The sequence below is a fragment of the Salvelinus sp. IW2-2015 genome, linkage group LG28 (assembly GCF_002910315.2).
Source record: "Salvelinus sp. IW2-2015 linkage group LG28, ASM291031v2, whole genome shotgun sequence".
Taxonomy (NCBI): domain Eukaryota; kingdom Metazoa; phylum Chordata; class Actinopteri; order Salmoniformes; family Salmonidae; genus Salvelinus; species Salvelinus sp. IW2-2015.
The window spans coordinates 9,772,637-9,785,902 of NC_036868.1; the positions used below are offsets into that span (position 1 = coordinate 9,772,637).

General features: G+C 40.9%; 2 protein-coding genes across 4 annotated transcripts; one reads left to right on the forward strand and one right to left on the reverse strand.

Annotated features, from left to right (window-relative positions):
• Window positions 1-39: 39 nt before the first annotated feature.
• On the forward strand, window positions 40-4,377 carry LOC111954249 (glycoprotein integral membrane protein 1). Its single transcript, XM_023973818.3, is given in 16 exon segments — window positions 40-370; window positions 783-828; window positions 831-860; window positions 953-1,045; window positions 1,136-1,188; window positions 1,190-1,291; window positions 1,442-1,510; window positions 1,512-1,602; window positions 1,734-1,760; window positions 1,763-1,932; window positions 1,934-1,957; window positions 2,052-2,064; window positions 2,067-2,106; window positions 2,108-2,189; window positions 2,191-2,213; window positions 2,686-4,377. Coding segments are annotated over 16 exon segments (1,062 nt in total). The 5' UTR covers window positions 40-280; the 3' UTR covers window positions 2,795-4,377.
• LOC111954248 (katanin p60 ATPase-containing subunit A1) lies at window positions 4,369-11,174 on the reverse strand. Of its 3 annotated transcripts, XM_023973816.3 has the most exons (12): window positions 11,011-11,170; window positions 10,862-10,918; window positions 10,323-10,485; window positions 10,069-10,214; window positions 9,505-9,694; window positions 9,028-9,143; window positions 8,807-8,912; window positions 8,540-8,698; window positions 8,297-8,423; window positions 5,613-5,747; window positions 5,406-5,532; window positions 4,369-5,153 (listed from the first exon to the last, which is right to left on the reverse strand). In XM_023973816.3, the coding sequence occupies exons 3-12, from the start codon at window positions 10,482-10,484 to the stop codon at window positions 4,955-4,957; spliced, it is 1,467 nt and encodes a 488-aa protein (XP_023829584.1). In that variant the 5' UTR covers window position 10,485; window positions 10,862-10,918; window positions 11,011-11,170; the 3' UTR covers window positions 4,369-4,954. The 3 variants fall into 3 exon arrangements, with proteins under 3 accessions (XP_023829584.1, XP_023829585.1, XP_023829583.1); XM_023973817.3 differs by having other exon boundaries at window positions 9,505-9,673; window positions 10,862-11,174; XM_023973815.3 differs by having other exon boundaries at window positions 10,862-11,169.
• Window positions 11,175-13,266: the final 2,092 nt, after the last annotated feature.

Here is a 13,266-nt window from a genome sequence, read left to right on the forward strand (position 1 = left end):
ACCACAACCACAAAGTCAGAACATCTATATGGTAAAAAAGTACGAAAACAAAAATATTTGTTGTCTTATTTTAAGGTTAGGTATAAGGTTAGCCACGTGGTTATGGCTAGGGTTAAGTTTAGGATTAGGTTTAAAATCACATTTTAAGAATATAAATCGTAGAAARYGGCGGAGTTTATGACTTTGTGGCCGTGGTAACTAGTGACGACCGTGTTGTTGTTTCCTTTTATCAGACTGAAAATAAGTTTCCTGCAAAATATTTTTAAACGACCGCTAGAAGATGGCGATGAAACGAACATCAAGTTATGCTCTATTTTTACTGTTTATGTCGTTTATTTTAGCTGAGTCTGCACCTCGACAGTTGAACACGGTAGGAGACGAATTTACCACGGTACTAGACAGATAGCTATAAAAAAATGTTTTTATAAAATAAAACTAGTCTAGATAACGTCAACCGTTAGCTGGTCAAATCAACAAGGTTACGTTAGTCGTAACTATGTTTACATGCTGTGCTGAATGCAGCTAACTAGCTAGTCAACTATTTGGTAGGTAACTAGCTGGCTAATGATGCTAACGTTACCTTTTTTGCTATCTGACTCACTGCAGCTAGCTAACTAGCTAATGTTTATGTTTTTATCCAGGTAGCATGAGCACAATACAAGCATGGTAGAATGCCTGAAGTGTCACTCTCACTGGTCCTGATGTTTTGGTGAATAATGTTATTTACCTAGTTAGCTAATGTGTATATCATGTTCCTCTTTCCCATTCATGATTCTCAACAGGAAAGCATTCTGATCAATGTGACAGCAGGGACATTGGATGACACACAGGGCAGGAGTCCAACAACTTGCAGGTAAGCTATAATATTCTGAAGTTGTCTATTAATAAGCTTGTCATAATGGTATTGAATAATACATAATCAAATCAATACATTTACCTTTTTCAGATCAACCTGATATTTCAGTGGATGAAGAACAGGTGCTCATCAATGACATCCCTGTGGAGTTGTCAGGAGTGACTAGGTTGAACTGCCAAGCCTTGCTGTGTGAGTAGTGAAAATGCTTCTGCTGCTTATAACTTAATTACAGAACTGCATTATGCACCTGATTAACACAGATTTTTACTCTGTTTACAGTGGATACCATCAATGGAACCAGTGAATTTGAATCTGGTGACTATGTGTCCACTGGTCACCCGGGTGATGGTGAGCCAGAATCGCCTGTGGAGTGATTCAAAGAAGGTGGTGGCTCTCCAGGTGTTCAGCGAGGTCATTGAGATGGAGGGGAAAAAGGTCAAGTTACTTGATGGAGAAAAGGACAATAAAAAAATGTGTTAGGATATTTATGTCACAGCTAAAGGATCATATTTTCACCCATGGTGGGTGGTACAATGATGGGAAATCTGTGATCTTATGGCTTTTGTATCCTTTTCTATCATTTAGGTCACACAGCCAGAAATGTGCGAAGTTAAGATACTGATGACCCCCAATTTCCAGAAGCTTGCCTCGTATTACAAACACCTACCCCATTGGACACAGTGAGATTTTCAGGATCCCAAGGGAAAATGATGTGGTCATCACAGATCCAACAAATCCTAAAAAAGGTATGCAAGAATAACTGTTTTTGTTCTCTTTTCTTTTACATGAAAAGGACAAGTTAATCTAAATTCCATTACTAAAGTAGTGTTCCTAAATTAGTTTGTGAATGGTAATGTTCCACTTCCTTCTGCTTCAGCTGAAGACCAAGTGATGGTCCATACCACATTCATTACCCTCTGAAGCATGCTGACACCACCCAGGAGGAGATTGCTGCCCCAGGCAAGCTCCCAGAGACTCCCCTCCGCATCGGACCCAGATTTGCTGTATGAATTAACAATGATGAGGATGATGACTTGGGAGGGCTGTCGGATGAAATGCAGACAGAGGCACCGCTCAAAAGAATCCATCTCCTCTTACAGTGTAAGTAAATTGGACATCAGATCCAAATCAAATCCACAAAATACATTTTCTAGAATGTGCTCGGAATGGCTTTGAAGTTTGAATCGGTTTGCAGGCCATGTGTCGATGGTGGAGGAGGTGAGGGACCGCCTGCGACGCTTCTGTGTGAGTCCTTGCCCTGTTCTTTTTGGTCATGTGGGTGGTGGTGATGGTGTGGTTGGGTCAGCGGTCATTGGTCAAGATCCTGGACGTGCCTCTTCCCAACATGTGAACACAAGTATGTTTTCACATAGGTCCTGTTGCGCCTGCTTACATATGATGTGTTGTATATTTAAAGAAACATTGCCAGAATCAGTATGCAGGATTTGTTCATTGACCACAACCTTACTGCCGAAGACCATTTTAATGAGGCACATCAGTCTCATCTTTTCTTAATGCGGCAATCAGCAGTAGAAACAATAACAAGTGTCTTCCCCACCCGTTTTGGTAAAAAGCTGAGGGATGGGGCTGGAGAATGTAACCACACTCAATTCATAGACAGAGGTATGGATGCAGAGTACTGAACATCCATACTAATGCTATCAAAATTACAGTTGAACTAAGCACATATTTTTCAAGACATCGATGGGTGCATATATTAATGATTGAAGTTTAAAATTGTATAGTAGCAACTGCCGATTTGCCCCTTTTTTTTAAGTGTGGATTTTTACTAAGGAAAATGAAATGTTGTACTTTTTCCTCTCCTCTAGGGGAATTTTCCATTTAAATCCTGTGACTCTGATGCCTGAAGATGAGAAACACACCCTGCTAGAGAACATTGAAATAGAGGCAGAGGAAAAAGCCTTAAATGAAAACTGAAGACTGATGAAGTGGAGTGAGTCTGATTGCAGCTGTTGACAACACAAGGCATTATGTGGTTAGAGAAACCATAATCTTTTTGTAGCACTTATTAAACATGCATTCCATACACATTATTTGCTTTATACCCTCTACTCAAAACATGAATCTGATATGTTAATACTGCAACAGATCATACTTATGGACCTAGCTACCTACTGCACACTGTTACTTTTCATATTATGATTGTGTTACCTCAGTTACAATATTATTTTGTGTTAAGAAGTTTGGATATACCGTGGCGGCAGGTAGCCTAGCGGTTAAGAGTGTTGGGCCAGTAACCCGAAAGGTCGCTGGTTTGAATCCCCGAGCTGACTGTGAAAAATATGCCGATGTTCCCTTGGGCAAGGCACGTAACCCTAATTGCTCATGTAAGTCGCTCTGGATAAGAGCGTCTGCTAAATGACTAAAATGTAAATATACCACACGTTAATATTGATTTCTTATTGGTTTATTGCTCAGTTCATAATATTTTATTCTAACTGGAGGATTGAACTGAAGATTTGGTGTTTGTCTGCATGCAAGACAAACAGCTTTTATTTACTGTTTTTTGAGCCAGTACATATGTCAAGGCCTCACCTATACATTAATTGTAAAAGGATCAAAAACAAAAAAATATTGAATGTTGCTATTGCATTCTGACTGAGCTCGACTTTGGGCTGCGGTACGGTTCATAAAATGGATAGGAAGACCTAGTCTTGCACCCATAAGTGCAGTGCAGAATAAAGAATGATCAAATATGAAATCTCCTAACCATTTCAATTGATAAAGACCGTTCCTACAGCGGCGCGACCTCTGGGGCATATTCACTTGGCTCTGTCACAGAAGATAGACCTAGAAAGTATAGAATGGACATGAACTGGAGAAGAGATTCATTTCTGTTCACTCTGGAAACATTACACTCACAGAATAAGCCCCTGTTGCTTTAATAAATGCCTGTTTGTATGCATTTGAACTGAAATGTATGAATATGGTTAATGTTCTTTGCAATTAATGAAAATGTTGACACTAATAGGACCTTTTTATAAAGCGCATCTTGTCTCAGAATATAGTTATAGTCATACCTACTCTTCTCCCAGTAGCATATTGGCTGGTTTGCCTCAAAGAAGGCATGACCAACATAGAATTGTATCAATGTGATTCAAGACTAGGCTTCTGGTTGACGTACGCATGGCATTGAATGGGACCTTGGCACATTGACTTTCTGCCGCAGGAGAAGCCCTAGTAGTGAATGCAGTTGGCCGTCACAGAAACAGCTTCATAGAAGGAAACTGCATGCTGATTAGAACTTCAGTGAATGGGTGAAGAACTTATGTTATTTTACCTTTGTTGCTTCTATGGTGCCTCAATTCCATTTCAGTCTTGTGTGTTGTACTGAAGCATGGGAGCATGACTTGTGTGCATAATGTATTTTCATTCTAATCAAACTACATTGAATTCCCAAATGCTGCTCAATAAATGTGTTTCTGTAATGTTCGTGACATTCACTCTACAGCCAGGTTACATGCAAATAAAGCACATGGAAGCCTTGTCAATGCAAGTAATATGACTTTTATAGCTTTATTAAGACATTGTTAGTGTTCTATGATTGGTATATAAATTCACATCCACAAAATGTGGGTAGAACCAGTTGGTCCCCTAAATACATATTTAGAAATTAAATCAAGTGCATAAAAAATGTTTTCTGGTAGTGTAACTTTGATTAGCTGATAGCAGTAGCACATCTGATAAAACCCAAAGACACTGGATACTTTGGTAGCAAAGGTGTTCAATTGAAATAGAAAGGACCATAGAATTTTCTGTCATGAGACCTGGCAGTGCAAATGAATGAACTATCTAACAGCCAATCTACTAGTGTAAATTGAGCTATAATAAAACACGAATCAGAGAATCATTTGGCTTTCAACAGTCTTTGTTCCAGCACTCCTGGGCCATAATAGAACAGCTTACTTAGGTGCATGGTTACCCTACTTTAAGGCATTTCGCATCACCTAGCCTAAGATATAAATAATTTACAAAGAAAGGGAAACCATGACAGTTAAATTACTGTTCCCAGAATATCAACTGAGCATCCCACCAAATCCCCTGCAGATTTGAGGCGCTGCAGGCTTCCTGATTAACTCAGCAGGAGCCAAACTCGTCAATCCACTTCTCATACTTCTCTAGATCGGAAGCTGATACAGACTTGGACACTTTCTTTAGAGAAGACTCAAAGTCCTCCATGGTGGTGGGCATGTGCATCTCGGCTCGGGAGATGTTACGGATCTCCTCTGGCGTCAGCCCCTCGATCCTTCGCCGCATGGCCATCAGAGAGGCGTCCCTACAGATGTAATGGACACAGTGTTTGCTAAAGGCAGTGGAACACACCTGACTTTATCATATCACAAGGTTAAAAGTGTTTCATTCCACCATTATTTCCTAATTGAAGAGGCATCTCGTTTTCAAATCAGTGATAGTCTCAGCTGAATAATTGTATTTTAACAAATACGCAAGACTAATCTATTCAGTGTTTATTTACGACTGGTTTTTGTTCGTTTAAAAAAAAACTAAACCTGAAAAGTAAAAGCCTTACCTGCACACATTGGTGATGTCTGCTCCTGAGTAGCCCTCACTCTGCTCTGCTATCTTTGCCATATCCACATCATTGGCCAGCTCCAGCTCCTTTAGGTTGATCCTCAGCAACTCCACTCTGCCCTTGGCTGCAGAGAAAACAAGCCATAATCACACCATTGTGAACATAAATATATTTCAGGAAAATCGTGTTCCAGTGATTGTTGACCTGAAGGCAGAGGGATGTAGATTCTCTTCTCCAGACGTCTCCTCAGAGCCTCATCGATGTCCCAGGGGAAGTTAGTGGCTGCTAGCACCATCACCATCTTAGAGGGATCCTCATTATCTGATGCTCCTCCCACACCTAAACAGCATAAAATCCCATAAACAATCAAATCGATATTATCACTGCTATGTATTTAGGGTACAATCTATTGGGCAAGAAACATTGTTGTAGAGATATGAATAGTGCATGTACCAGTGACTCTGTCTATAAAAAAGTGGTCAGATGAAGCAGATGCTAAACTACAGGACTGTTTAGCTATCACAGACTGGAACATGTTCTGGGATTCTTCCGATGGCATTGAGGAGTACACCACATCAGTCACTGGCTTTATCAATAAGTGAATCGAGGACGTCGTCCCCACAGTGACTGTACGTACATACCCCAACCAGAAGCCATAGATTACAGGCAACATTTGCACTGAGCTAAAGGGTAGAGCTGCCGCTTTCAAGGTGCGGGACTCCAAACCTGGAAGCTTACAAGAAATCCTGCTATGCCCTGCGACGAACCATCACACAGGCAAAGCGTCAATACAGGGCTAAGATTGAATCATACTACACCGGCTTTGACGCTCGTCTTATGTGGCAGGGCTTGCAAACTATTACAGACTACAAAGGGAAGCACAGCCGCGAGCTGCCCAGTGACACAAGCCTACCAGACGAGCTAAATAATTTCTATGCTCGCTTCGAGGCAAGCAACACTGAGGCATGCATGAGAGCATCAGCTGTTCCGGACGACTGTGTGATCACGCTCTCCGTAGCCGACGCGAGTAAGACCTTTAAACAGGTCAACATACACAAGGCTCCGGGGCCAGACGGATTACCAGGACACGTGCTCCATACATGTGCTGACCAACTGGCAGGTGTCTTCACTGACATTTTCAACATGTCCCTGATTGAGTCTAATACCAACATGTTCAAGCAGACCACCATAGTCCCTGTGCCCAAGAACACTAAGGTAACCTGCCTAAATGACTACAGACCCGTAGCACTCACYTCCGTAGCCATTAAGTGCTTTGAAAGGTTGGTAATGGCTCACATCAACACCATTATCCCAGAAACCCTAGACCCACTCCAATTTGCATACCGCCCAAACAGACTCACAGATGATGCAATCTCTACTGCACTCCACACTGCCCTTTCCCACCTGGACAAAAGGAACACCTACGTGAGACTGCTATTTATTGACTACAGCGCAGCGTTCAACACCATAGTACCCTCAAAGCTCATCACTAAGCTAAGGATCCTGGGACTAAACACCTCCCTCTGCAACTGAATCCGTCAGGACTTCCTGACGGGCCGTCCCCAGGTGGTGAGGGTAGGTAGCAACACATCTGCCATGCTGATCCTGAACAATGGAGCTCCCCAGGGGTGCGTGCTCAGTCCCCTCAGTCCCCTCTACTCCCTGTTCACCCACGACTGCATGGCCAGGCACAACTCCAACACCATCATTAAGTTTGCAGACGACACAGTGGTAGTAGGCCTGATCACCGACAACGACGAGACAGCCTATAGGGAGGAGGTCAGAGACCTGGCCAGTTGGTGCCAGAATAACAACCTATCCCTCAACGTAACCAAGACTAAGGAGATGATTGTGGACTACAGGAAAAGGAGGACCGAGCACGCCCCCATTCTCATCGACAAGGCTGTAGTGGAGCAGGTTGAGAGCTTCAAGTTCCTTGGTGTCCACATCTACTAGAATGGTCCAAACAGACCAAGACGGTCYTGAAGAGGGCACGACAAAGCCTCTTCCCCCTCAGGAGACTGAAAAGATTTGGCATGGGTCCTGAGATCCTCAAAAGGTTCTACAGCTGCAACATCGAGAGCATCCTGACTGGTTGCATCACTGCCTGGTATGGCAATTGCTCGGCCTCTGACCGCAAGGCACTACAGAGGGTAGTGCTTACGGCCCAGTACATCACTGGGGCTAAGCTGCCTGTAATCCAGGACCTCTACACCAGGCGGTGTCAGAAGAAGGCCCTAAAAATTGTCAAAGACCCCAGCCACCCCAGTCATACACTGTTCTCTCTAGTACCGCATGGCAAGCGGTACCGGAATGCCAAGTCTAGGACAAAAAGGCTTCTCAACAGTTTTTACCACAAGCCATAAGACTCCTGAACAGGTAATCAAATGGCTACCCGGACCATTTGCATTGTGTGCCCCCCCAACCCCTCTTTTTACGCTGCTGCTACTCTCCGTTTATCATATGCATAGTCACTAACTATACATTCATGTACATACTACCTCAATTGGGCCGACCAACCAGTGCTCCCGCACATTGGCTAACCGGGCTATCTGCATTGTGTCCCACCCACCAACCCCTCTTTTACGCTACTGCTACTGTGTTCATCATATATGCATAGTCACTTTAACCACTAACCGGTGTCTGTATGTAGCCTCGCTACTTTTATAGCCTCGCTACTGTATATAGCCTGTCTTTTTACTGTTGTGTTATTTCTTTACCTACCTATTGTTCACCTAATAACTTTTTTGCACTATTGGTTAGAGCCTGTAAGTAAGCATTTCACTGTAAGGTCTACACCTGTTGTATTCGGCACACGTGACAAAAACTTTGATTTGATTTAATTAATTTGGCCTCCCAATTAAGCAGAGTGGCTGCTGTTACTGTACCATCCATCTGGACCAGCAGCTCTGCCTTCACCCGCCGGCTAGCCTCATGTTCCTCTGACGTTCCTCTGCGGCTGCACATGGAGTCAATCTCATCAATGAATATGGTGGTGGGGGCATAGAACCGGGCCTGTTCAGAGGAGAAAATAAAACACTGAATAGAGCCACACCTCAAAAACAGCCTTTTCACATTTTCGTAATATGATGTACTGCACGGGCAGAGGAGCTGATGAGGCAGAACCTTACCATTTCAAATAGAATGCGGACCAGTTTTTCAGACTCTCCTCTGTACTTGGAAGTGAGAGTAGAAGACGAGACGTTAAAGAATGTGGTTCTGCACTCTGTGGCGACGGCTTTGGCCAGAAGAGTCTTTCCTGTGCCTGGAGGACCCACCATAAGCACACCCTAAAAAAATATTGCACATGTATACACCACATATTAGCAAGGCATCATATCATCTCTTCCAATCAAAATAATCTATAAATCAAGTGTGCCTTGAGCTTCGATGTATACCTTCCACGGTCTTCGTATTCCTTTGAAAAACTCTGGCATCCACATGGGTAGCACAACAGCTTCTTTCAAAAGCTTTTTTGCTTCTTCCAAGTCTGCAATATCATCCCTATAGGCATTGGGAAAAAMAAATATTTCCTGTTAAACAACCCTTACAACGAGAAACATGTTATATTTTTAGGATAATCCTATTCTGGAGGTTAATGATAGCTGTTCAAACATACCATTTGACATTGGGGTTCTGTGATATGATGTCTCTCTCCAGGGCCTCAATAAGGTCTTTGTCATATCCTTGCCCGTCAAACCTCTTCACCTCTTTCTCTGAGACTTCAGCTTTGTTCTGCAAGGCAAACATACAGGAAGATTGTCAGCCCTGAGGGGGCTCACTGTGTAGCAGAGGCTCGCTCTATTCCAGGAACCAGACTGACAAGGTTGTGATGATGATTTTAGGTAAACACAGAGTGAACAATGTTTGGTCAACAGTGCAAATAGCTTTCAAGTTAAGGTTGGGTAATGCCAGGCAAAGCATTAGACATTTTCCCTGGGAGAGTGATCATTTTTGAAGTTGAACCTTTATATTTTTGTGAGTTTACAATGAAAAGATAGACCACTCCTACCACAAGGAGGATTATGTGTGTATTATGTAAGGATGTAACAAAGAACCTTTCTATTTGAGCCCTTGATGGTACATTGTCATTTACCTTGTCGTCTTTTGGTTTGGCTGGGGCCTCTTTTTTTTCCTTGCCCTTCAAAGGTTTGGCTCGGTCCCCATTGGCCCCACGTGGTGACTGGCGATGCTGAGCCCGCACACCGGCCACACTCAGGCGGTTGTTGTGTGGTTTACTGTCTTTGTAGGGAACCGGGGGCCTCCTAACCGGAAGAGGAGAGGATCTTTAAGGAAAGAAGGGAATAGTACGTAAATCAGCCTAAGCACTCCAAATAATACTTTTAGGTTCAGCTATTTTGTATTTTAATTAAAAGATGACATTTGCACATCAAGTGGGTACCTTTGTGAGTGCTGAAAGAGAGAGCAGGCCACTACCAGGCACTCTGAGCACTAATCTCACTCATATGACTGGATCATTAAGTTATTTTCTTCAGACAAACAGCTTATTCTCCCCTCTTACTAACCAAAGTGCACACCCCATCAGATAATAATGCAAAGACATGAAAACAACTTGAATATATTTTCCCAGTAAATGAATGACTGGGCCTCTAAATATACACTAGAATAGAAATCTGTGTGAAAGGAGTCCGTGCTGTACCTGCGCTCTACTTGTACAGGCCATATGTCATTAATGCCATCTTGATTACTTGGTGGTTTGGATGGGGTGGTCTCCAGTTGAAAACTTTCTAGAGTTGTCATTATTTCTTGAACCTGATTGTTTTCTTCGTTTATCTCTTGCCATACCTGTAAAGAGATGTCAATAGCAACATTAGGAAGTAACATTTGCTGACCAAAACTCTATTCCAAACAAACAAACTTAGGTTTAACAATGAAACATGTCATAGATTTTACCTGTTGCCATTTTTGTTGGAAGCTACTGTCCCGTACTGTGAAAAGGTATTTCTTGATTTGTTCAAGTACTCCCCGATAACAAACAATAGCAGAACTGTAGTTCCCAAGCAAAGCGTACTCTCGAGCAAGTTTCACGTTTTCATTGATCTCATGCAGACTCATTCTAGAGAGATGAACATTTTATTAGATTAAAGTGATCTTTTTTTGTGATGTTATAATGCAGTTCCCTCCAGAAGGCATGACAACAGAGATCCTGTAAAACAAAACATTAAATGGCACAAGATGGACATGAAGATGCCAACTGTGACAGGGAGTTGAATGATCTGACTGTTAGCTTAGCATAACTTGGATAGTTTGTTAACTAACACGTTTCAGATGAACGAACGAATATCACAATTTAGGAAATACCAGCAATAAAACAAGCAAAAGTATTTGTTACATAACGTTACTGGCACATAAAAACACATTTCATGTAAAATTAGCAACTACAAACAAACTCCCAAACTTCTTTAGCATGCTAGTTTGCTAGCTACACCCACCTGTGGCATTGATGGAAAAAAAATACGACACAAAAAGTGTAGAACCGCACCCAAGGACTGAAACAAATCGAGTCAAGCGTTTAAAAATGGCAAAAATATCTAACATTAATTACATTTATTTTCGTCGGTCAAAAGAGCTAAAACCTCACCGAAGCCCGACAACACACCCGCCTATGAACGTTTGAAGCTGTCAACTCAGGCGTCATATCCTGAACTGGAATCAGAAATAGAACGGCAGCAGCAGCATTATTTTAACTCTGTCATATACGTTAAAATACAAATATGGCTTTGACCCTCTTCAACAGACTAACGTTACACATTTGGGTGAACAGATTTTGATTTGTGTAGTACCCTCAAACACAACTCTAGACCTCGAAGCGAGTTCCACTGCGTGTTTTTATTGTTCCCCACTAATCAGGGACAGTGGTGTAAATTATTTAAATAAAAATACTTTAAAGTACTACTTAAGTAGATTTTTTGGGGTATCTACTTTACTAATTTATATTTTTGACATATTTTACTTTTAGTTCACTGCATTCCGAAAGAAAATAATGTACTCTTTACTCCATACATTTTCCCTGACACCGAAAAGTATGTGTTACATTTTGAATGCTTAACAGGACAATTCACACACTTATCCCGAGAAAATCCCTGGTCATCCCTACTGCATCTGATCTGGTGGACTCACTAAACACAAATGCTTTGTTTGTAGATGATGTCTCAGTGTTGGAGTGTGCCCCTGACTATCTGTAATTTGAGTGTGCCCCTGGCTATCTGTAATCTGTAATTTAGGAAACAATCGTGCCATCTGATCTGCTTAATATAAGGAATTTGAAATGATTTATACTTTTACTTTGATACTTAAGTATATTTTAGCAATTACATTTACTTGTGATACTTTATATTTAAAACCACTTTTAAATGTGCCTTTAGAGGCCATGCAATTCTACGCTCATCTCTAAAACAAAGGCAATTTAGGTCAAAAGAGTCCATATTAACAAAAGAAATAGAAGGACTAACAGTACAGATAGATAGCAATACAACTGTACCATAGAGACAGAATAAGTTAGAGGAAAAATAAAAATAAATGGAGGGACTTATTTAAGAAAGATCAAATGTAATATATTTTTAAAAATAATGCAAACTGGATGGAATATGGAGAAAAATGCCCCATATTATTTTTTAATCTTCAACATAGAAATGCTACCAAAAATGATTTACTGAAACTAATGACAGAGTCACCCATGATTCACCAAATAATATTTTGAAAGAGGAAGCAAAGTACTTTATGCATATGTTTTCATTTCAGTCTCCTCCATCTCCTCTAACCGAAGTTAATTGTATGGATTTTTTTCTATGAATAATGTAAAATTAACAGCTGTAGACTCATGTGAAGGCCAAATTACAGAGGAGGAACTTCTTGATGCAAGTAAAGCCTTTAAATCCGGGAAAACTCCAGGGCTGGATGGCATACCAGTTGAGGTATACCTAACCTTTGTTGATGTACTCAGAGAACCATTATTAATGTTTTAAACACTCCTATAAAAATGGTAGATTATCAGATACTCAACAAGAAGGTCTGATTTCATTATTCCTGAAACAGGAACCAAGTGGTAAATATAAAGATCCATTCCGTTTAAAAAATTGGAGGCTCCTTACACTTCAGTGTTGTCATGCAAAAATTCATGCACATAGAATTAAAAAGGTATTGTCGGATATTATTAATCCTAATCAGACAGGTTTTTTACATGGACGATACATTGGCAGTGGTGTAAAGTACTTAAGTAAAAATACTTCAAACCGAAACGTTGGTGAATACCCATTAAATTGTTGGGAGATTATACATGCAGTGTGCGACTTTCTTTTGATAGTTTAGTTTTTCGCTGTTAGTCAGCACCTCCACACAAACTATTTTCTGGGTGTGCGCCAGCTCATGTTGTTTTATCTACTATTTATATTTTTGACAACTTTACCATTTACTTCACTACATTCCTAAATGTACTGTYCTTTTTACTCCATATATTTTCCCTGACACCCAAAAATACTTAATACATTTTGAATGCTTAGCAGGACAGGAAAATATTCTAATGTACACGCTTATCAAGAGAACATCCATGGTCATCTCTACTGCCTCTGATCTGGCAGACTCACTGAACACATGCTTCATTTTAGATTATGTCTGAGTGTTGGAGCGTGCTCCTGGCTGTCCGTAATTTAAAAAAACAATAAAATGGTGCCATCTGGTATGCTTAATATAAGAAATTTGAAATGATTTATACTTTTACTTTTAATACCTAAGTATATTTGAGCAATTACATTTKGTTTTGATCCTTAAGTATATTTAAAACCAAATACTTTGACTTTTACACAAGTAGGATTTTACTGGGTGACTTTCACTTTTACTT

Coding starts and splice junctions, on each gene's coding strand:
- LOC111954248 (XM_023973816.3), bottom strand. CDS start 10,484: ATGAGTCTGCATGAGATCAATGAAAACGTGAAACTTGCTCGAGAGTAC. Junction 8,424..8,539: donor TCCGCATTCTATTTGAAATG/GTAAGGTTCTGC, acceptor TCCTCTGAACAG/GCCCGGTTCTATGCCCCCAC. Junction 5,154..5,405: donor GACATCACCAATGTGTGCAG/GTAAGGCTTTTA, acceptor TTACATCTGTAG/GGACGCCTCTCTGATGGCCA.